A 26539-nucleotide genomic window follows, 5' to 3' on the forward strand; every position below is an offset into this window, starting at 1 on the left:
TATAGATCTTCAGAAATAATTTTATTAAATCGCTTTTTATATTATAGCTTATGTAGCATATTTCATTGTTTTTATGAATGACAAATCTATATTTTATTCCAAGATATATATTATTTAATTCTTGTACCATCCTGAGTCAGAATATTTAATGTTGAAAATTAACACTGCAAAAAATAGAAAGAGGTTTTGCACAAAATTTTTCCTTAAAAATCATTAATTTTTTTAATTTACAAGACAATTTATTACATCATTTATTAAATAATAGCAGAGACAGGAACATTTTGATTTTTTTATGAAGATGCATTAAATTGTTTACTTTTTGTCTTAAGAGTACTATACATTAGAATGATCGCTGAAGTGTCGTATCATATCGTTTACAAGCGAGTCAATTTTTATTCATAAATTTAAAGAACGACAAGCTTGCAAAGCTTTGGAATGATATAACACGATGAGGAATGGTTGGGTAAACGTCAAAAAACGGAACGTTTCGAATGGTATGTATATTTGCGAGCTTCATGCCTCATATTCATCATATTATCGCATACAGGCATAACCGAGTTACATAACTGATATATGCACCTAGAGGATATATTTCTGAGTGCACAAAACAAAACGGAAGTCAGCTACGCAGTGCATTATGCCGTTGCTGGTGCACCTGCGTCGTTGCGTACTACGAGAGTGGCATTTCCGCTCTCTATCATTCGATCCTGCCGCGTACCCTTTGCTTCCAAAATATCCCAGGAATTCCGGCTATTCGACTGCGATTGTAAAGATAGCTCCATGGTGTCGTATAATTAATTTCACGACTTCTCTGACTTGCATGCCTGCCTGTACGCTCTAATAACTCCTCGAGTTTCCCGCTGTCATATTCAGATTTTTCTGTAACGAGTTATATGAAAAATTTTACATGCTGTTATTTCAAGACTTATACTAATGGATTTATATCGAATGGACTGCGCGGAGAATTTAATCCAGCACTTCAACGATACTTTGTACTTGATGAAATTCGCAGTGAAAAGCACATTAGAGCAACGTGAATGTTTTTATAATGAGTAACTATTTCAACGAATATATCAATAATTATTTCATATTATTTCAATCGCTTCTTAAAATAGAATATTTTCGTCGAGCGGAGTTATAAAAGAAAATTTTATTTAAATAAAGAGTTGTAGTATAATTTTATCTCTTTTTATAATTTACAGAAGAATTTAGAAAATAATTTAATCTATGATATAATATATCCTACTATACATAAATGTGCACAAAGCATAACTGTAATTTAATACAATTAAGGAAAACTCTTTATGTAGCAGGTATTTTAATAGAAATAGTTTAGAGCATAAAGTTGAAAAATTTGTCATCACGAACTTCTAAAATGCCAAAGATTATTAAATGTAAGATGATAAGAAATAGCTATAAATTCTTATCCGTTTTCTTAAGATTATCATCATCATTAAGAAATAGCAATATAAGTATCTGGCTGATATAAAAATATCAATCTGATTTTATTATCCAATTACTTAGTGATGTTAAATCATTATTGATAATCATTACTAAATTATTACTTGTTTTAACATTTATTGTTAACTCATAGATTATATAGCGATTATATACTATACAGAGATATGCGCTTTCACAATTCGAAGTAAGAATTTAACTTTCCAATTTTGTATTGACAACTGTTTTGTTTTTAAATAATGCAATTTTGTTTTAATCAGCAATATTTATTATATTGATATCAATATCATATTTTGTCAGATATCAGTATGTTGTAATTTCATATAATAGTGCGGCATATAAATGCCGCATGCTTAAATTTATTGAGTGTAATACATATATACAAACGAATTTAAGAGTAATATATAGACCCAGTCGAAACAAATTGAAAAATGGATGTTATACTTAAAAATTGTTTTCGTAGCATATTTTTTACATAAAATTACAAATATAAACATCCTTTGATTTTATTCCCATTTTATCTAAAACATATAGGTACATTTTCCCGAGACGATTCTTGTGCGTGGAAAGCAAATGTCAATACATTTCTCGAATAGAGCATTGGGACGTGCTTCGTTATCGAGCTGTATTGATCGTAACGAATAATGCTCTTCCATGGGGAGGGGAACGTGGGGGAATAATAAATTTTTAACGACGTCGGTTCATTAGCAAGTACTTAAAAATACTGGGGTCAAGTCCGGTCCTCGCCTTGCCTCGTATATATCGCCTTTATTCATTCTGCCGCTGACAGAGAAATTAAGTGGGGCGTGGAAGATAAAAAAAAAAGTTAATAAATGGCCATACAGACCCCAGCCGGAACTGGACGAATACAAAGCGGTGTTACTAGATTGCAAATCAACGCTTTATATACCCTCATGTATCGCGTCTCACAGAGAAACAAATTCAGTTTTTGACAGTGCGACGACACGCTGACAGCCCAATTATTAAGTATAATAGGAATTTTATCGCCCTTCCAGCTTTATAAATGAAGAGACTTTACTGCTCGTCATAGGATACGCTATAGGATGATTATTCAGTTTATCATAACGCGGGTTAATGATGTCAATGGACATATGAGTTTTTGATGCATTCCTTAATTTAATCAAACCCGCATAAAGAATATCTATATTACGAAATAATTGAGTTGTAAAACTGGGAGAGTTTTATTTATGTTAAACGTGAGATATTTTTAAAAAATTTAATAGTGGTACTACAATATAGATATTATATGATGATTTTGGCGAATTTATTAAGTGCGAACGCATAATAGTATTTTAATCAAAATGTTTAATCAAGTTTCACATCATGAATGTGCGCGTAATAAGGTCTTTTGTTCTAAATGTTTTTCTTCCGCGAATTGTTACGATGCTCTCGTTCAAAGTGAAGTAAATACGTTCCCAATATGTTTCAATATCGATCCGTGCTACTTCGACTCTCGCGGTCGAGGAGCAAAAGTGCGAGCTCGAGGAAGGGTGTTCATGCACGAGGCGATAATTCGTCACGTCCTGAGCACATTTAACGACGAAAAGATTCGCCGGATCCGATCTCCTGGAATAAATTACCGAAAACCAACCGGGTACTGGCATTCCAAATCGCGCTCATTCGTCACAATCGACACTGGTGCTATTTTCGAGAGTATGTCGATCCCCGTTTGGGCGTTTCTTCCCGCTTTGCTTCTTTTACGATCCAAGAAAAAATACAAAAAAATATCGAAGAATGCTATTGCCGCTTGTGTAATCATTGGTAAACATTCGAAATGCTGTTCTGCTGAGAGAAGAAAACAAAAGTCGTTCGTATCAGATACAGATACTTCTGATAGCTGCTAGTGAAGAGATAAACTGGATAATCCAATAATCATTGAATATATCCATATGGTTATCAATGACAGTAGCTGATAGCCAAAGGGACTAATGTTTGTAACAATGGGCAATTGCCGAGTACATCCTCGATAACAGGAACCATTGATGTGTTAATTGGCAAGTACCTGTAGTTAACTCTGTGTGTGGGTACATGATTGAAAATGATACTCCCGGGAACATTTCAACCAAGATGTTAATTCGACAGTAGTCCGTATTCTAACCGCCCGTTAAACACGATTATTTGATGGTGATCTCGTAATTCCAAACATAAATGATGCATTTACACGCAAAATAGAAAAAGAGTTCCGCAATGAATTTTATCAGCTTGTCTATCTATATAAAATATATTGCAAAATATATACATATATTTTATATAGATTGCAATATTGTTTGTTTGATTATTTATACGTACACACAATAGATAACAAACAAAAAATCGAAATGAAAATATCGAGTGTTTTAATAGCATCAATGTTTTTACAATCATGATTGTTTTTTTTACGAACAATAAAATAAATTTAATAAATATCGGATCATTTGTCCTTTCATGATGTAGGAGACTGAAGTGTTGAAAATATAGATGTTATGCTACGTCAATAATTGAATAAAAGATGATTATTTATGCTAGATATACAAAATAGTTAACTTTTAAAATAATTATTTTAGCGTTTTGTTTGTTTTTCTACTAATCTCTTTTCAAAAGCATGTGTGACGCAATGAAAATCTACGAGTCCGCGAAATTTCATGACTTTATGCAATATATATATATATATATGCATAGTGATAAGTAGTAAATTTAAAGTCAATAGTTTATTGTAACGATGAAGTTAAACAATATTGGTTCTTTCAAAATTAATAGGCATTCCTTTTAAACTTGGCCAATTTAAAATCGATTTTTTCTTAGCAAAAGTTTGATTAAATATCGTTTTCTTACGTAACTTCTTACAAGTTATTAGTTTTCGATATTGAATATTGTAATATCAAATTAAAATTCATTTAAATTCCAATTCAGTTAAAGTTCGAAATTATATAAAGTGCAACTATTTTTTATTATGTTCTTCTTTCGACGTTTGATATCTTTCAAAATTAATTTGCTGTAACCATGTATACTTTCAATACTTTATGATATAAAATTACAAGTTCTTTGACGAATAAAAATAATGGATAAAATAAGTAAAAAATAAATAGATTCGAAACGTACAAAAAAGATACAAAGAAGAACCGAAAAAATTGAATTAGAATTATCCTGGGACTGATCCTGGGATGCTTTGTATAGATTTTAATAATCCTCTGATCCAAAATGATTTCTCAGGTAGACGAATGAAAGCAGCAGATTTACGTATAATTGAATTTTAATTTGCCCAGAGAGGAAACTATTCTTGCAGAAATAGCCGCGGATATTCAGTCGCTAAACGATAATTGAATCGGATTTCCGAATCCCACGATTAAGTCGCTTCCCTCGTCAATTTAACGCTTTCTTCGTCCCTCGTATTTTTCGAAGGAGGTAGGAATATTTTATCCGAAAGACACCCCGCGCATATTACAGCCAGCGACCAATGCCAATGGCATGAATAGCTGATGAATCGGTCCGAATGAATTTTATCACACCAATGCGATCCAACCGCATCCGTCCGTACCATTTGTTCGGCCTTCGTGCAAGACGAATGATTATATATTTTAACACGGAGCTTATACGTACCGCAATTGAAGCAGTCCGCACAATCGCGGTTTACCGCATACAACCCTCCCTCGGAATTGCAGACCGATGAATTGGCTTCCGGACTACGAATGATGCCACAGCCGCGGATCGCGCTCCAATTTGCATGGAGCAATATTATTTTATCCTCGAATCCAAGGACCAGCTTGCGTAAGCTCGTGCGCGCGCGCGGGTATCAATATGTGGGATGAAGTTGCAGTCTCCGCTGTTATCATGCAAGCGGAAATTCAAACCTTTCGAGGCATCCTCGAGATATTAACGTTGAATTTTATTTCTATAAATATAAAGCTACTAAAGGGAGATATTATAAAAGATAGTACACCATTGCTCAAACTGATTGAAAAACTTGTTATATATCAATTTTTACTTGTAGCTTTTAAGTTTTATTTATAATATTCGAATAACAAAATATTTTGAATTGACATACATTTTTCCGTAATGTTTTATTTTGAATATTTTTGTATTAGTATTACTCGTAATAAATTTGTACGTTCGCGAGATTCACAAGTTTCGAATATCTGTTAAGGTTGTATGCATATTTAATGAATATTGTACAAAACATTTATGCACATATTATGCGTTATTGCATTCTGAAATTATAGCAATGTGATGTTTTCCAAGTTAAAACATTTCGAGCACACAATTTTAACATAAAGATGACGTATATAATAAACTATTTGACATATGTTATCGGGAATTCATAAGGAAAAGGACAATGAAGGTAAACGATACATGTGAATTAAATTATCCAATTTTTTTTTTACAATTCTAATAGATTTCTGGAAAAAAAAAACAGTTAATGGACATTCCTACTGGCTGTTCTTAATTAATGAATATCCGATGGTGCTAATGTAATTAACGGCGTTCGATTAAACGGCACTGCGAATGAAAACCACCGAAATAGTCCCAACGACCATTCCCGTTTTTCTTGAATTAATTATGCAACTGTGCTTTCTCCAGATGGTGCAGCGAAGTAATAAAAATACAGTCGTGTTATCATACAGATTAATCCATTATTTATGATTTATGCAGCTTTATTTTCTTCGAGTCTACGGTATTTTGCTTTTTCTTACAGTAAATTATCAAATGATAGCTACAAAATTTATAATTTTCACGTGGTCCGCTGAAAATTTGGCTTAACCCTTTCAGGTCTAACTTTGAAGAGAAATGGGACATATAATGTCTAATTCATTTTAAAGATTTGGGAGATCACTGAATATAAAAATAAGATCGAAATATAAAAATTGGCAGATCGAAAGCTTGAAAATTATATTCGTTTATACATTAATAAGGTATAATAATAAATAATTTTCTTTAAAACAAGTACTACACTGAAAAAAAAGATTGGCTGCTGCAGCAAATTACATGGTAAAATATGGCATAGCATTTTTAAGTTAAACTAAATAGCTTAATATTTACAAAGATATCATTTTTTTAAGATACTGGTACGTGTATGTACCACTAGACCTGAAAAAGTTAAAAGTACATTTTAGAGTGATCTACACTGAAAAAAGCCTGTAATAATAATCAAGTCTGCGTGAGCGCTACTAAAGTTTTGGTGAAATAATTTCAATTAGATTAATAGAACCAAAGCCTATTAAATGTTAATTTTATTTTTCTAAATATCACACCAATATGCTAAACAAAATACATCAATAACTATTATTTTCTTTTTAATGTAAAATGTATTTTTTATATATACAGCCGGTTCTTCTCATGTGCTTATCTATAAGAATATATACATCATAAAAGGCAATTTACGTTCGAGTTTATCATGTTTCTTGGCCATTTCGTTCTTGTTATAGTGTACCTGAAATATGTTTTTTCCATGTGCGATTTGCATATAAAGTAGATGTGCGAGAGAACAGAAATAGAGACTTGTCGTTGCTATCATCTGGGTCACAGGTGACGAGTTTGGCCGCGTTTCAGGTGAACGAGACCCGCCGTCCTTGGACAAAGTGCTCGTAGTATCCCTTCGAGAATCCTTCATATCCATGAACAAAGCATTTCCATGATCTGATACAAATATTTGCGTGGCAATATATGCTATCTCTTATACGTATAAACGAAGTCAGTGGCCAGTACAAAAGATACACATTCGTATATTCAACTAAAATAGAACGAAAGATATATTGATATTAAAATGATTATTCTTTCATTACGCACCATCTCATTGAAATTTCTACGAAAATGTATAAGTCTTCACAGAAGTGAAACTAATCAGTAGACGATTATGTAAACATGCAATTAGCGTATCAAAGCAACACACAATTCTCTAACCTAATATGAGTTTGCAGCACAAACGATTCGTCTGAGACAATTTTGAGGTTGTAACAGATTAGGCTTTAAGCTTGATCGACTGAACAACTACAGCTTAGAATTCGAATACTGTTATTAAACCACCAAATCCAGTCACGATCGCTTAAAGTCTCTATTCAACTAATCCGCCAAAGAGTAGACGTACGCAGTGTCGATAGCTGTTACTGAAGTTTTAGTAAATAAGGAAGTATATTTGGATTTCGGCTATTTGCGATATCTAGTGAGATTTGGTGAGTAAATCCGATTTACAAGATAAGCAAAGTTCAAAATTTACACATTCTGCCGTATTAATATGTAGCACACACACACACAGACACACAATGTGCGGTTATATATTTTACGCATATTTTTAAGAGATATTTGGTAAGTAAATCTGATTTACAAGATAAGCAAAGTTCAAAATTCAAACATTCTGCCATATTAATATGTAGCAAAGGCTGTATATTTTACATATTTTTAATTGTAAGATGAATATAATTATCATTTAATGTCACTTTACTATGCTGAAAAAAAAGAAAAAATAATTTTTTAATTAAAAATTATTTAATTATATTGTATTCGAAATTAATAAAAAAATTTATTACTTTGTAAATACCAAGTGGCGGTTATAGTCTTTAAGAGATCAGTTTCTAACATTGTCCGTTATTTTTTACAATTTTACGAAAATTTATTACAAGCTCGGCATGCAGTCGACGTAAACATCATAAGTTTTGTAGAACTTTCTTTTTTTGAACTATTTGTATATGTCAGATGTGTATATTTCCCAATATACTTTTTCCTAACAAGTTAAATAAATAGTTTTAAAGGATTAAAATTAATCTGCAGAATAAAAGGTTTCAAAGAGGACTTAATAAAGATAATATCATCAAAGTAAGTTTTCATTAACTGTAGAGATTTATGTATCAAAGCATCAGTGAAATTCGAGGAACATTTATAGCTTCAATATAGCATTGAAATAAATCTATAGAGATTTAGAAAAAAAGTTAATAAGTATATAATATCATCAAAGGTTTTTCGTAGTTTATAGAGTATTTGAGTAAGTGCAAACTATTCTTAAGAATGTCGAAGTAGTATTAAAATTTCGACTCGGGAAAATTGTCAGATTATAAAATATTGCATATTTTCTTAATATAATATACGTACAAAAGATTATTTATGAAAATTTTCTTGTAAATGTTCCACATTAAAATAAATAATTCTATTTGAATATGTGTCAGTAAATTATTTGTTATGAAAATATTCGTCAATCAAAAAACGAAACATGTGTTCTATGATATAAACACGATGTAAGTACATTTATTAATCTATACGTTATAAAATAGAACATAATTATTTATTTGTTTATCGCGTATGCTATCCCGCCATTAAAATCAGAATTTGCATTTGAATTTTAATATGAAAGCCGATAATTTAAATGTAAATTATAATGCATATTTTACGCTTTTCCAGTTCGGTCGAAACGTGCATATTATTACTCACACACGTTATGTGTTTTCCATACGAAACATACTACTCTCATCATGTTAAGACACTTTGTTTCATATAACTCTACTAAGTAATTAATAAAATTAATCAGACATTTTTACAAACTCATATTTATTAAATTATTTTCCCAAAACAATTTTCTACATATATCACGCATGCATATACTCAATATAATAGATTAATTATTTAATTTCTATTGCGATATAAATGTATCGTGCACGTGATAGATTTATATAGTAATATTAAAAATTTTTTAAAACGATGTTTGCTGTTTATCGATAATAAGATTAAATATTTATACATAGTTTAAACTACGTTCTGCAGAAAGGACGCAATCAGCAATCAAAATTTGATTGCATGTCTCCTTTTTATACAAATTGCATTTGTAAAACAACACCGCAAAGAGGTAAACACGACTAACGAATACATAACTCTCCCCAAATAAAACGTATTTGCATACGACGGAGGTTGAGCATACTTATTAGTTATGGTAATACAACTGCTATTTATAATAAGAACTTATTATGTTACGTTAATTCATATAGCTTTATAAATAGGGAAAAGGGAGATTTTTCCTAGCAATGGCGAGTCAATCGTCTTGTGATATGCAAGAAAGAAGACGTTAAGAGTTTAATTTGTAATTTTGCCTTGCTTTTTGTTCCAGGCACTTCTACAAGCTCACGACGTTGCCGGTCACGAGGTCTACGGCGAGGAAGCCACCAGGGTAACGCCACCGCCACTCCTCACGTATCTGAATGGCGGCGACGATCTCGAAGGACAAAACGGCGATTTAGATGAGAAAATTACTCGTGTCAGACTGGTGCAGTTCCAGAAAAACACGGATGAGCCGATGGTGAGTAACAAGACAAATATGTGTTTTGGCAATGTGAGATAACGTTTGTGAAATATAGTACAAAATGCTTCTCTGATTTTTGTTTAAAATAGAAGAGAAAAAAATATATATATTTCAAATATAAATTCTTAAAAAATATATGTAAAAAAATTATTTTTTAATGAAAGTATGAAAATAATATGAATGTTAAATATATTATTTAGACATTATGTTGAGCAATTGAAAATTTGATTAAAAAGTTATTTTAATATAATCTTAATATTCTTTTAAATTTTTAGTAAAACATTTAATAAAGATTTGCAGGATTATATTTTGGATAATAATAAATATTAAATTTTTACGTGCGTTGTAAAATAACTGTTATTATGACAATTTTGATTTTTAATTTATGGCGTTATTATTTATTAACGGTTTAATATTCGTTATGTTTAAAATACGTGACCGTAATGCAATGTTTAACATGTTATTATCGATAAAACATTACGTTCACTACTATTAATTTATTTTACATTATCTGTTTTTCAGGGAATCACATTGAAAATGAATGAGGATGGGCAATGCTTCGTAGCGCGGATTATGCACGGTGGGATGATCCATAGACAAGCCACTCTTCACGTCGGTGATGAGATTAGAGAGATCAACGGTATACCAGTTCAGAATCAATCCGTTAATGCCTTGCAAAAGATTCTGGTGAGTATTATAAAGTTATTCTCGTAACTGCGAGCGGAATCTGAGAACTTGTTTCAAGAAGTTCTTAATCTTACGTTATCAAAGAAATTACTTGATGGAATATACCATAATTTTCTCAAACAAGTATTTACTACAAAATTGAAAAAACTGTACTTTTTGAAGTAGAATATGATTTCAATATTGGATAATAGATTTGTACTTCATTATTATATATGCAAAATTTTGTGTTTATGCGAATGAGTATAAATCAAAGCTCGAATCAGCTTATTCGTAGCCGTAGTTTCTGAAGAGTCCGGTCCTCTTCGACTGTTACAGCGGGAGGCACGTGGATCGGTGACTTTCAAGATCGTGCCGTCGTACAGGAGCGCGCCGCCCCCCTGCGAGGTACAAGTAAGACCCAACACCCAAACCCTTTCCCAAAACACTATCGCGTCTAGTAAGCCCACATCTTCCACGGCTTCCACGGGCACGAGCTCTGGAGGCGGTGCGAACAAATCCGGAAAACCGGTGAAAACCTCTGCGGCTACGAACAAGGAGAAGACGCCTAAGGCGTCAAAAACTTCCAAGTCTAAGAGCGCTTCCTCATCCAGTGAGAGCACGCCTAGACGTCGTTTAAACCCATTATCAGCTCTACGATCGCGAAAGTCTTAAACTCTTCGATCGATCTCGATTTCATGTAGCTCGCTCGATTAAATCGTGTATTCACAGAATTACCAGAAGCACATCTAGCTGCTTCTAGACGTAATGGTAGATCTTTCCCGGAACAAAAATTTATGCCTTCTTCCAACGACACCATTGAATTAATTACCGAGATAGTGAAGTTGCTGACGAACTTAGGCCTTATAGAATAGGTAGTTCTTATCGCAGTTTGTAATAATTATGGTAGGTAGTTTTTGTAGTCAACAGTAATTATGCATGTTAGGCTTTTTCCCCAGTACGCTTTACTATATTGATTACGTAATGATTATACTTCTCGGAAGTATGCAAATTTCTATAATATCAGTGCTATTATAGATTTTTCTTCAAGATGATAAGTATGTGATATTAATATTTTATTTTTGCAAACTTTATTTTTATTCTGTGAAAGTCCTTTAAATATTCTCTGAATTATGTAACCTTATCTTCTAGTCGCATCAGCACTATATATTCCGGATATTATTATTGATTATAACCCAAAGACATGATTCCACGCATGAAGTGATCTACCAATCGATTAAATAGTTTGTCTTAGTTTCTCTTATATGTACAATCTTCTAATCTAACAAGTCATACTTTGACGTTTCTAATAGAGTTTGCAACAGTAAACAACTAATTTGCGTTATATTATATATGTAGATTATTACAGATAATCATTTATGAAGAAAAAGAACAATTAATTCGATTAGATGATTCAAACTTGACACACTTTCATAGTGAAAATACATTTCAAATTTCATAAAGAATTGTACGATTATTACTTTAAAGAACTCACGCAACGTGCGAAGTCTTTGCCTATTATCCGTTTTGCGATTAGGAAAGTTTTGGATAATGAACAGAGGGATATACGATTAGTTTCTCAATAGTTTGCAGTTCGTATATAGTTTCCCGTGTAATTTCATCTAAGGTAGACCACGAAGTTTACAAGAAGTTTGTAGGAAGACAGGCGGTTAATAGTGTCCACTTTGCATTACGTTTAGGATAATCCACTATCAGAAAAATTTTTGTGCTGTGTAATCAGCAATGAGAGAAGGAAACGAGAATATAAACTTCTACGGAAGCATTAAAATTATTTTTTAATATATCTCATTAAACTAAAAAATTTTGTTGAAATTCCAAATTTATTTGAAATTAGCCAGAGTTTATTTAACGACCTTTGTGTAGGAACATCATAAAAAACAATCGTACATGCAATATTTCTTTTGATAGTTATTTTGACAGTCATTATGCCTAATTAATACTTATAGGATGCATATGTAAATATATATATACATGTGCAATGAGCCTAAAAAATTATGACTCATTAATAGAGATGTATTTTCTGATAAAGTTAATATAGATTTTTTGTTTATTCCTTTTTTAAAATTAATAATTATAATGTCTTGCAGATTAATTAAAAAATTTGTTAATATTTTAAATGCCTTTCTTAGATGGTCAATTAGATATTTAATTTTTATATATTATTAAAAATTGTTTTATTATATTCTTACATAAAACAGGAGTATATTAGTATATTTTTTAATCGGCTTTTAATTTGTTAGAATAAACAAGGATGTTTACGCCTTAAATTTCTGAAATAACTTAACTTTGAACTTGGACACTTTCATTGTTAATCTTCGTTAATATTGACGAAGGGAATGGTAACTGATATCTGACGGTTTATGTACGCCAGCTTAAACGCAATATTCTCGAATAGTTGAATGTATTCAACGACAAATTCTACTATAGTTCAATGTCCGGTCATATTTGAAGTTTCAGTAATTAGCACGCAGGTTCCATCCGAGAGGGAACAACTTCTTGGAGAACGTAGAATTCTCGAGGCAAACGACAAGAACTTTCCTTTCCATGATTTATGAGCGTTTTGGGCTAATTACAAATACCAGTCCGCGTACAATTTATGAATTTTTATCTCCCTTTCTTTTCGAGTCATGCCATGCTGAGCGGTTTAGTTTATTTAACATCACCTATGTCAATGAATTGATGGATCTGTCGGCGCGGTTTTTTATTTTTATTTTGCAAACCAAACAAATGGAATTGGATAAAAATTTATAAATTGAATTCGTTTACAGCAAAACCACTGTGAACAGCATTTTTCTAGAAATCGTTTATCAACTGATAGTTTCAAGAATTTAAAAATAAGCAATGTCCAGTGCTTGATATGTTTTGCTACACTTTAATTTTATGAAAAATATTTCAACTGTTTCAACATTGGTTTTTTTATATAATTCTATTTATATCGGTACATATTATAGAAGAAGCAAAGAAAATATTAATATTAAAATGTTTTTAGTTAAATTAAAGATAAAATTCTATTTTATTATATATATTTCTTGTTATTTTTTATGTTAAATTTTTTACTCAGTAATCGATTATTTTTTATATTTTCAGATATATCTAATTATTCATCTAAATTATCCAAAGATAAATATTTTAACGTATAATAAAAGAGAATAAATATGTAACAAGATGCTATATTTCTCATTTATTTACTTGATAATTCTACATTAATGCTTAAGATACCTGTCTTTAAAATATTTTAGAACGAATTTTAATAAAAATTAGTAAATTCCTTAATTTTTTACGAAATTTTTAGAGTAGTAATGTTTCTTTATTAGTTTAAATAGTTTATATGTATATGTTTAAAAAACATATATATGTGTGTGTAATTATAAATTATATATTCATGAAGTAACTATAAAATATAAACTAAATGTAAACTATAAAATACTTTATAGATTTCTCTCTCTCTTAATGAGAGAGTTTAACGTCCAAACCAATAAACTTCCAGCACTGCTTTTTCTACGAAGTTGAAATCAAAATAGAGACGTTTATGTGAATACTTCACTTCATATTCGCAATCACGCTCCATCGTTTAATCCAAGATAGGGTCTTAAGCAATAGCGCACAATGTGCGTAATCGATAAAAGCGGTAATAGAATCGAGGTTATATTCGAAGCAGTAATTCCGAAATTAAATCAGCGTCATTCTAATCACATTAATCCGAATCGTTGCAATGCGCGATTTCCTTCTACTATCTATAATTTTGAAGCGAAGAAAGAAAATCTTTGCATACTGCAATTTGTATTTACCAATGAATTTGTCACGATTTCTCATCTTTATATGATTCAACTAAACGCAAAATAGTTTCTATCATGCTATACGTCGAAATAATAAAAATGGCAGGCTATTAGTAAATATATAAATAGATATAAACGTGATCGATATTTGCAGAGGTTTTCACCAGTTATCCGTATTACATATACACATGCACATATATAACAATAATATATAGAATGATTATTGAATTAACTAATTTACTGTTACAATAATAAAAGGATTTAGATATTAATACGTTTGACGTACCGAGAAATATAACGTTCGCTCGTGGCGATCGTGTTTATAAAATGGAAAAAATTTTTTCTCTATCATTTTATCATATTTCTCAGTGCTCAAGCAATGCCACGCAAGACAAAGAAATTTCTTTCAGCATAACGCCAAATCGCATAAAATCAAATTGAGGAAACAGAGTTTTTCCCTGGATCAAGATTTTATTAGGTACAGCTGCTTTCATGTTGTTGCAAAATTTGATTTTTACATCGCGTGAAATGATTGCTTCTTCGATCAATCTATGGGATTGATGGAACACTTGACGAAGTAAACGATTTTACGTTTGCAATATTTGCAATGTTCGCAGTATTTTTCATAGCTCACAATTTTGCATCGCGAGTTCGTGCTTCGGGCACGTTGTACATACTTCAAATTTTACAAACTAGTCAAAAGGCCCGTACAATATGCAGTTACATGTACAGCTCTTTAAATAGATATACAATACCCTTCTTCGCGTACTCACTTGTATAAAGAATGTTTGCCATCTTTAATTGCTTATACCGCATTATGTAGATAACGAATCTCCTACGATTGTTGCAATTGTACGGCAATAGGACAATATGCTAGTCGCATGACATATAATGTTCTCTCTCTTCTGGAGGATTACATTGAGCTTGCAAGTAATAAACTACGCAAGTGTCACGTATAAGGATGCTGCAAAGTCGGCGAGATAATCGACAAGAAAAATCATTATCAAAAAGAATATACGAATTTTAAATAAAGTGGCGTGAGCATAGCTATGTGCTTCATTTGTTGTGCACTCAATTGTTATTAGAATGATGTATTTTTTTTCTTTTAACTTTTACTGTGATAAATTTGAATTTCGTTGATTGTGTCGTCAATCTTGCAGCGTTGCATATTATGTCCCGTATAATAGATGGTCCTTGCACTGACCTGTGTTGTGTTCAAAGTTCACATTAATTTCACAGATATTAATTCTGCAATGAGATAAAGCATAACTGGTGATTTGCTCTGATAATATTAACATAAGAAGACGACGCTCGTTTAGCCAAGATTAGCCGGATTATCATTGCAAATGTGAGAGCTGTTATAATTGAGTGTGATATCTTCGGTTAATGTGAATTTTGCGAATTACAGACCAGTGTGACGCAAGCTCCAATTAAACAAATGCAACGGGACAATGCTGTTAGAAAATAATGTATAATATACATATTAGAGAGATATATATATTAAAAAGTATACATATATATACATATATATTATATAATCCGTATTTCTATAAGACAAGGTCGGTACGAGCGGTGTAACAAAACGCTTTGGTCGGCGCTTTCGAGTCCACGGCGCGTGCATGTTTTTTTTTCGCTCTTTCTCTTTCCGATTTATCTCTTTCTCTTTTTCAATCTTTCTCCCGTTCCGTTCTTCTCTCATTCTCTCGTAATTTTGTTCTTCCATTCACTCTTTCTCCCTGTTTCTCTTTTTCTCTCTTTCTGTCTTTTTCTCCTTCCCCCTCTGATTTTTTCTTACGACGTTGGATTAGACAACACTTCGTTACTGATAGTACAATAGTTCACTTTGCGGGGGAAAGAAGTATATAAGGAATGCACACTTTCGTTTCCACATGTGTTGGAATGTTGTTTGTGTTTCTATCATAAGGAAGCTTTTGTTACACCCCTCATTATACCCTCACCTGCATGAAGGACATCTTTGCGAACTGACGCTTTTCTTTTTGGCCAATGTAGCCCTCTGCATCATAAGTGCATATACGTAAAGCTGTAAAAGTCAATCGATGGATTTTAGTCGAGACTGCAAAACTTTCTGGGCAGTTCGTTAATCATCATGTCTTGCACGGATTCACTCGCGACTGTGTAGATATCGCGCAAGCCTGGTAGCAGTGTAATTTGATCTTTTTCCTTTTTTTTTTAGTTTATTTTATTGGCGATTCGTATCGTTGTCTCATAATTGTTGAATTATCTAGAAAAACGAGAGAGAGCTCTATGTCTATTTAAAATCTTATATATAAAAATTTAGAAATATATATTATATAAAAACTTGTTATACTATTTAAATGAGAGAAATTTAATAATATTTAGACTCTATCATGTGATGGAAAAATAATAGCACGCTATCTTTCTGGATAATTCAATGTGAACTAATTCTATTCTAAAGAAAGGATGCATAGCACACCTTCTTAAAGTCTCTTGCAACATTTATTATCGACGAATGTCTGAATGTGCAAAAATATCCGTACATGCAGTTGAGGGTAAATCGCAAATAACGTTTATTTCGGCTCGGATAAAATCTGAATCGTTGTTTAATATAAGTCTCGCGATTTTGATTTTAACTCGCATGATCAAACTGACGGGCGCCGTTACTGATAAATCTTCAGAGTATTTCTCTAAATGTGTAAGTAAAACATGCACTAACGACGGCTTCAAAGTAATAAGGCACTTCCCTCTTTCTTCGTACCTGAATAAACATATTTATTTTTCACGTATTCTGTACCTGATGAAAGATTGCGAATCCATTTTAGAAATCTTGCGATTTGTCGAACAATGATGATAATCGTTAGTAGCTTCTATAGAAATTGTGTGTACATAATTCACAGTTCTGCAAGAGTAAAATACAGTTACAGCCGATATTGTTTAAACGTATCGCGTGCGGTTCAGTTTGAATTATAATTTCGATATCTTGGTGTGATGTAGCATTCATTTGTAAATACTCTGTATTTGTATATCTGCTTATGTTCATACATGTGTTTAACGTAGCGCCCGGCCTCTCGTTCTTCTCGTTATGCATCACGTAGAAATGCAAAAGGAAGTGGAGATATGTTAAGAACGTGATATATTGCCTACTTCCTTTCACACTCTATACTACACATATATACGTGTGTGCAGACGGCTTGGTTGGATTTAGATTTTGTAAAGCGTTGTAAAATGTGTTGGGAGTTTATGGATGTTTCAAGACATACGCAGATCTTATCGATGTATACTTCAAATTGTTGGTGTGACAAATATCTGTATATGAGATTGCATAGTATAGATCATATTTTCCGAAATATACAATTTCGTTAAACTTTCGGGAGTGCAAAGTAGAAGGACACGGGACAGATGAACCGTTAACTGTCACCTACATTAAAAAGATATTACGAGCTCGAGGAATGACGGTAGGTATAGCGAGAACGTATACAACAGATGCGATTAAGATAACGCAGTAAAATTTCGCCTGCGGAGAAAAGTCCCTATTTTTGATAACTCTGCAAATGTTCAATAAATCGGGTGGCGGGTAAATTCTAATGTCTATCGACAACTGTTTCGCCTTCTACAAAAAAAATGAACTTACCAAGAGTTAACTGTTCTCTGTCTCGTGCGTCTGTGCTACATCTGTCACGTTAAAAGGGAGCATTTACGGCTAATAATCACTGCGCAAACACATCGCGCTGTCGGAGTGTGCGGCAACCCGTTTACGTGGTATGATACGAATAAGACAATGTAACCCAAGGCGTTTCGCGACGACGAGCGCTGTTGAACGAGAACAGGGTATCTCGTGCGTTACATGGGAAACGAGACACCCTCGATAAGCACACACCCCCCTCTTCCCCCCCGCCCCGACCACGTTGCATTTCCGAAGCCATCACTCCCGGATCCCCATCCTCCAATCGCACCTTTAGGCGAGAGCAGCAACAGCATCGGCGAGCGCAACGGCGGCGGCGTTGTTACCCCCCACAGAGCATTGTACGAAGATATAATAAAGCATGAACCGCTGGAACACACCACGAGTCGTCGCACGTCACCTGTAAACGCGATCTTTTGTCCGTGTCCGCCGTAGAAATAGAATCGACGAACGTTACATACAAGAACTCTCTGTCTCCGATGTACACACATACATACGCACACCGACGTGCTTGACATGACCCTCTCCCCGTATTGTCACTCTCCCGTTACATGCCCGTTTTGTCGCTCTTGCACTCTACAACGATTACGCCTGGCACTTTATTTGCCCTGCACGAAGGCATCTTGAGCGATGCCATCGAGTTCTCCCATAGATCTCATTAAACGTCTCGAGAAAATTAGCTCAATCCTTTTCATTCGAACGCGTGAAAAATTAGCTGTTATGGGATATTTCAAAAAAAGAGAATTTCTATCAATTGTTATTAACGAGCTTGTGTATTAGATAAATAGATTCAATTAAGCCACGATCGATATGCAAATGTTTTTTAATAATGCCAGAAAAGTATCTTATTGTTTTTTCTAATTACTTATTACTGTATCAGAAATTTAAAAACATATATAGATTAAATATATCATAATTATATTTTTCGGCGCTTTTTAATAGAATATCGATATTTTTCAATACATTTTCCTTAGGATTATTTTATCGTACAAAGTGCGAATTAAACACGGATGCACCGAAATCCTATTTCGAAATTGATCCTTCGATCTCGCGACGTTCTCGGATTTCATTCTCAGCACGCGCGTATCTTCTGCTTGCCGACGGTTTGTACTTTCGATTTATGACGTCCCTTCGCGGAAGATATCATGGGAAACGAATATATGACTCGATGTACGTTTCTACGATCGCGTGCGAGAGAGGCGTCTATAAGAATTTCTTGTCGTCAGGCGACGCTCCGAATAAACCTGAAGCGATGCTGGTTTCTCGGGTAAATCCGCGAAAACGATAGAAAAATCTTCGGTAACCGTAATCATATTTCACTCCCTACATCACAGCGTTGCTCTTCATGTTCACTACCCTCACTCACATTGTACCACGTCACACACATGTTAATTGCAGTATGCGTGGATGAAATAGGTGATCTTTATGTGTCCTGTGTTCTTCGTCCTGTCAAATCCGATTGACATTATCTACGATCATAATTCATATATGTAGAATTTTGATCCTTACAGTAACGAGTGAAAAATCATTTCACAAAAGCACAACCAATTCTTCAAGAGATGTATCGCGGTGCAGTGCTAAATTATATTGATTCAACTTAAGAAATATTTAACGCGTATGAGCTTAGAGTTATCCGTCAGATGTTAATTAACTTATTCAAATTTTTCAAAATTACGTTAAAATCTAAAAACAATATCATATTACATTATCACGAGATATCGAAAAAAACCAAACCTTCAAAAGGTTTGGTTTTTTTTATCGCGTTGTAAATCGTTAGTAACAATAGAAAGCACCGATGGTAGTACGTTCGTTGGAAATTGAATCGGGTAATCTGCCGCAATAGACCGTTGCAAAATTTTCAATCGAGTTTATTCTGCACTGCGATCCAGCTCTTTTTTGTTTCCCCCTTCCGAGAGCAAGCCCGAAGCCTGATTCTTTTGGTCTGGCGCTCGGAAGCAGATAGTTCGGCCTCGATGGAAATCGACAAGAGGAGTCAGCAGCATCAGCAGCAGTCAGTCCACCAGACGAGTTGTCGATAGCGCAGTACCTGCTATATCACTGAGTAGAATTGTCTTTCCCAGTGTCGTCTGAAAATCCCATCAGCGGCATACCATCGTCAAACCTTTCCATCGTTCGCCCGTTCATTTCTTCTTTGAAGTAGAGCGCAGCTTCCAATGCACGTCGGAAACCCACATACCGTACCACCATGTCCATGCACCGTCCTCTACGTTACTATAGAAACGGGATGGGCACAATCGCGCGATGACTTTATTCGAACAGCGCGGCCTGAAGTTCGGAGAGGCGCGTCTGCCGAGCTCTGCGAAATCGGTTTTCATAAAAGGGACTCGCGTCATTATTCCTCTCGTCCGAATCGAAGCGAGATAGGAATTTGTAATCAGATAGGATAGAAATTTCCGTGTTGCAGCATATGGAGACGAAGGAAATGGGGCACAATATCGATTTGTCAAAAATTTATGTTTGGCTCATGATGTAGTAAATTCTAATTTGTTGAGTTAATTAACTTCACCGTTTAATTTGTCCCTGCATTATTTTACGATCTCGTATGTAATTTGCTGACGAAGGACATCGCCATATTTAACTAACATTGTTTACCAATAGTTAAAATCATTAGTCGACAAACTCTCCGGGCATTCCAGTGTAAATTTGAATCTATACGAAGATAAGGTTGAAATATTGATCAGCCAGCAATATATTGTCAAGCCAATTCGCAGAATTTTTTTATTATATTTGTGTGTTACATTACTGTTATTTTTTTACATGATTTTACTTTTTTGTTCGCTCTAGAATGACATCCATTATTTCACATTCATTCGCTTGTATTATGAATTAATCATTATCCCATTATTCACTTGATATAATAGCGATTATATACATACATATTAACGAAATCGCAGCGTAACTATTTAATCATTGCGAACGCAACAAACACTTGAGACTTTGTAACGTGTCTCTCGTAAGAAGAATTCCGTCAAAAATGAGCTCCATTTGAGTGTTTGATACAAAATTTAAAAAGATCAGAACCACAGCTTATCGCACAAACGCATATTTTTGCTTAACTCAAATGGTAATCTAATCGCAGATTTTACACTCGGAGATGAACCACAAGAACTTCTACCGGCTTGCTCCCGCTTGAAAGTGTTCTATTTCCAACGAAACGTGCGAGGAAACTTATCTATCACGTAAAACGCGAGGCGTACCACTCAGCATTAGAATGTTGCTAATTGTACCAGTCCGCTTTGATTCCTCCCAACTCCCGACAGGAAGCGTCGAGAGTTCTCGCTCGAAACTTGCATTTCCGCGCCACGCTCATCACGTGCCGCAGAACTGCGAGCTCGAAATTACTTCGTACATTCGACTCGCAGCAGGTGTTGGGCACACACTGTAACGATAATCTATGCGTGTAATATCACTTGATATAAAATCTAAATAAGTGATTAATAATTAACGATCGTTACTATTATTTGCTTAATTAGATTGCGTATCAATAGCGGTATTCTCTATACTTTATCAGCAGTACTTGCATAGTGCGAAACACAATGAAATACACAATGTATATAATCAATATTCTAAACACTTCTCTATACTTCAATGAAACGACAAAACTTGTCTACTGCCAGTTAATATATTGTATTCTTTAAGAATGAAAAGTCTCAAGTTATTTAATTATATCGCTGATTCAGTACAGAATACTGTTATAGGTGGTACTTTGATTAAAAGTAGATATATTTCCGGCAAGCCGATGCTGCAGACACACGAAAATACAATTTCCATGTTTATTACGAAAATAAAATGAATTCGTGAAAGATTTTTTTTTTCTGTATCCGGGGAATTGACATTTTTTCGAAACTACAGCGGTTTCACACCACCAATTTGGATATCGTACGCGTAGATTGCGCGTGGGAGCCCAACGCTCGTAGGTGTCGAGAGTACGAAAGACATCTGTTGAATAATACGAGGGGATCTAGTAAAGCCTGCATGTGCCACACAGCAATGCGCACCGTGCATCTCGGAAGCGTTGACGCGTGCGACTCAACCGTAGGTGCTGTTTATCATTGATTGTGTCATTCTTATTCACTTTTCTTCTCCCCTCACGCGACGTACGCGTGGGGGAGGGTCTCGATTAATCCGTATTACGCTTTGGTGCGACTTTGAAACATGATTAATTAATTGATCTTCCTTTTTTTCTGTTTCCTCAACACTCTAGTTGTTCAGGATTAAGCCTCTGCCAGTGTTAGTAAGTACCGCCACTTGATCTGGTGTGATTGGACTGCTGTAGTTAGAAGGCTATGCGTACATATACTTATATATTATATTCATATTTACACATACATTATATATACATGCCTCGTACTGTCTCTGTTCCTATATTATCTATACACGCCATCGCTGAAAAGTAGGACCTTTACTCGGATTTTCCTGTGTATCAATTTTTCCCCTTTTAATCCCGCGCGTTTTTCCCTTTTTTTCGCAATGCTTCTACTTCATGACAGGAGTTCTCAAGTCCGAGTAATACGTATCGATATGTTCGCTTATACATGTCTTCATATAAAAAAAAAATTCTTATTCGCATGGACGCTCAGAGGAATGCTTTAGAAGTAAAAAAAAACGCCTGTAAAAAGCGCATACAGTCATTGTACTATATATAAGAATTATCATTATATCTTTCGACTGTATATATTAAAAGCGAAGCTGAAAAATACTTTAATTTTATTCAAGCCATTTTTATTTTGAATCATTAATGGTCTACGAGAAATTGTAATATAAAATAAAATTTGTTGAATTAAACTTTGCGAATGCAAATAATTGTGATAGCTATTTTAACCCAAGGGACTATTTTGTATTGACAACAGATAAATTTAATAGTGTCTTCCCTTTCGTCCGAGCGCTCATGTATTTCTTACTAAAAGAAGTTCTTTCGCTTTTCAAAGCACTTGACGTAATTCATGGAAACGTCCTGTTTGAAAACGTGTGGCTATTTTTCGTATTCGAACAAGTTTCGATATTTTCAAAGGGAACATTTGCTGACATGATGCCAATAGAGACATACTACTACCGGAAACGTATAGATGAAAATGTATCCACAGTTAAATGGGCTACACGTTGGCAGGACAATGCTACGATTAATCGCCAGTCCCGTGAAAAAAAATATCGATTCCTATACATTCTATTACCACATACAAAATTTTCAAAATTGCTAAAATCTTGCAATCGTCATACGATCCGAGATTTAGGAATAAACGTAAGTTTTTGACTTGTTTTATATTATAATTTGATTAACTTCCAAGACACTTAATTTTTATCAATACGCATGAAACTCTTAATTCTTTTTGTATATAGCATATCATCATATTTATTTTTTTACTATCAATTATCGGTAATAAAATACTAATGGCGTATACTTGTTGAAATTCATCGTATCAGAAGTGACCCTAAATAACCATATAGTTTCATCGATATGCAAAAAATTATCATACAGACGTTAAACCTGTACGAATATTAAATCGATCCTATTAGTAAATTACAAGTGAAGACACGCGTGTATTAACTGCCAAGCTATTATTAAACGCAAAGGAATGATAATAAAATGATATTACAAATTGGCTGCTAAATAAAGTCGCAGACTATATCTATTTAGCCGGTACTCTGTAGTCGTAAATTTTTGTCCGTGTGACGCACGGACTTTAATTATTACGCACTCATTAGTTCAGAATTGTCGATATTCATGACTTTGGTATATCCAGAAAATTCCTTTAATTTGTAATTAAAATCGATACAATTACGAATACATGTAATATTCGTACAGAATCAAAATGGCAAACCATCCTTCACCCTTCCCCCACTTACTTTCATCCTGTACTTCCTCTCTTTACACATTATTAAAAATCCTCACAGCTCTGTTTTACGAATGACACGTGCGTTAACCGGAAGCCACTTTTGTCACTGTCTACAACCATATTGTTCATTATACTTACTGTACATTATACCCTTCTCTCATGCGTCGTTCTTTACTCACACATTCATGTAGTGGCCGCGCGCATATCTGCATCGTGCATATCTTCGGTATGCGTGCGTGCGTGCGTATACGTGTGCGTCTGTCCTTGAGCGATGTGCAGCAATTAGTGCTTGAGCTTCTTGTGAAACGGAATCACTCATACGTTATACATATCTATGTATGCCTTTACACATACTACGTATTGCGCATCGCTAGATGACCGAATCGTGTCACTGGTGGCATTACGAAAAAAAAGCTCGCACAACATTTCCCATGTCCCTCCAGTTGACGAATTCCCGTCCCCAATGCCGATGAGTGTACCGAGATTGACTGTAAAAACCGTGGAGGCACCCTAAACTAAAGTCGATGACCTAACTGCGTACCGACTGTAAAACGTCATACAGCGACGTTCAGAGACCGGCGAGTTTTATATTTCGTCTGGAAATTCGCATTTACGTACCCTCTCCTTTTTAACTTTTAAGCGATGTGGCGAAATCGAGCTACGAGTCGATCGCTGGTTATCTTGAGACAACGTGTACATTTGTACTTTACTGATCTATTATGCGCCATGTAACGTACTGCAAATCAATACTACAAATTCAGACGAACTTGCGAGCGCTCCATTTGCCATTGATACTTTGTACATTCTCTACATTGTACTGTCACTCTTTGCAAGAGCTATTGCCAGTGCTTACTACGTCGCATCTTTCGCTTTCCTCGCAACATTTCATTAGATTCGTTCGCTATGTCTAGCGCAGCGCTGTGTAGGTCCATCAGCGATCGATATAGCCGTAGAACGATATCTTAGTCACGTCTCATGGTCGAGGACCTATTGTTGTTAATTAAAGTTTTCCTTACTAAACCAATAGATGTTAATGATTTCACTGTAAGATGCACATTATCTTTTTAATTATCTCACATATATATTTTTCACTTTATAGTAGTTTTTAATATACATATATAATTTCTCTCCTTAAATATATCGACGCAAAGTGAAATCCTTGACGTCAAATTTATTAGTGATTAATAAAATTAACGACGTTTAACCATCTCTAAGAAATGTTAACGCGATCTTTGATACACCAACAGATTTTCGTTCGAGCGCAATTTGACTACGATCCACTGGAGGATGAATTGATACCCTGCGCACAGGCTGGAATCGCTTTTAGAACCGGTGACATTCTGCAGATCATCAGCAAGGATGATCATCATTGGTGGCAAGCGAGGAAGGATAACGCGGCTGGTTCCGCGGGTCTTATCCCATCGCCCGAACTTCAGGAATGGCGCATTGCTTGCATGTCTATGGAGAAAAACAAGCAAGAACAAGGTAACATAACTTTACTATCCATATTGGTCGTTTTTGTGTAAAACCGCTCGTCCGTAGAACACGAGTACCGTTCTCGATATCTGATATGTAAAAACGATGTACGGTCGAAGTTCTTTTTCTTCGCTTTAAGGGGATTGATCATTTTTCATCACGTTTTATCTGTTAGATTGTTATCTTGTAAAATGGATGAAGTTCTTTAAAAAGAAAAGGAAAATATATTCGGTATAGCAATTACGAAAAAAATATTGTTCTAGAGTGTATATCCTCTTAATTTCATCGAACAATTGAGATTGAGGATAAAATTTCTTGATGATTTTGGTGTAAAATATTTTCAATGTGCTCTCTCTGATCCTCTATTTAAGTGTTCTTTGAAAGAATAATTTTCTTTCCCTGGCGTTAAATATGACGTTAAACTTTTAGGATAATTTTAGTTAAAAACTCGAGTAGAATGAGTACGATAATCACTGGTTCCAGCAGATCGCAGAATCTTTGAGTACAGAACGGAGAGTCAGAATTTCGCCGATTGAGAAAATCGTTATTACGTGACATTCTTTCACTGCCGCTCGATCGATCCATTATCATCCAATCACATCTGATGATTCCACTCAATTCCCACTGATTTTCACCAAATCATTGCTGCCAGAAATACGAATGTGCTGATGAAACACAATGTCGTCTGTGTGTTCGATGTGTACAGGTTTTTAATGGAGCATGTGATATCGTTGTTATCAGTCAATTATACTGTAAAATGAGATGCGTATTAATAGTGTACTATTTTTCATTCAGGATGAATTAGTTGGGTAATTATCGTTTGATGACGTTGATCCCCAAAATATCTCGAACAGAAACAAAATGGCGTTTGATATTTATGATATTACTTCATACATGATATATGTATTTTTTGATGTAGGAAATATTCTAAAGAAATTTGGAACTCCTTAGATTTAAAAAAAATGTAAAAATCACGCATATTAATTATTCTTTGTAAACTGTAATAAATATTTCAAAGTATAACAGTATCTATATGTAAACGAAATTAATAATTAATAGTACATATCAATTATTAACAACAATTAATGGTGCATACAATTAATAATAAATAATAAATATTTAATTATGATATTAATGTATTTTGTGTGAATATTAACGTCTCCATAATATTATACAGAATCTATATCAGATCATTCTATATACCATCTCTTTTTTATCGAAAATGAATAGTAACCGAAAATCGAAGAAAAATTTTCGCTATCAAATATTTTCATTGTTTCTTATTAGTTTACCGTTTTCTAAACTATATCTAACAGCGTTTCGGTTGTCTCGAAAAAGAATAAACCTGAGTCAA

At 33.9% G+C, this 26539-nt stretch overlaps 1 protein-coding gene across 7 annotated transcripts in view; it reads left to right on the forward strand.

The window, feature by feature from the left end:
- LOC108724685 (peripheral plasma membrane protein CASK) overlaps positions 1-26539 on the forward strand; it is a 159018-nt gene that overhangs the window by 126229 nt on the left and 6250 nt on the right. For 3 of the 7 annotated variants that reach the window (XM_018451207.1, XM_018451204.1, XM_018451210.1), the window contains 5 exons: positions 9542-9730; positions 10256-10420; positions 10736-10804; positions 22080-22109; positions 24957-25194. In XM_018451207.1, coding sequence (XP_018306709.1) covers positions 9542-9730; positions 10256-10420; positions 10736-10804; positions 22080-22109; positions 24957-25194 — 691 coding nt within the window. Of the gene's footprint in view, positions 1-9541; positions 9731-10255; positions 10421-10735; positions 10811-22079; positions 22110-24956; positions 25195-26539 lie in introns of all 7 variants that reach the window. The other 4 variants (XM_018451205.1, XM_018451208.1, XM_018451206.1 and 1 more) reach the window with 2 other exon arrangements.

This window comes from Mycetomoellerius zeteki, unplaced genomic scaffold, assembly GCF_001594055.1.
Source record: "Mycetomoellerius zeteki isolate Tzet28-1 unplaced genomic scaffold, Tzet1.0 scaffold31, whole genome shotgun sequence".
Classification (NCBI taxonomy): Eukaryota; Metazoa; Arthropoda; class Insecta; order Hymenoptera; family Formicidae; genus Mycetomoellerius; species Mycetomoellerius zeteki.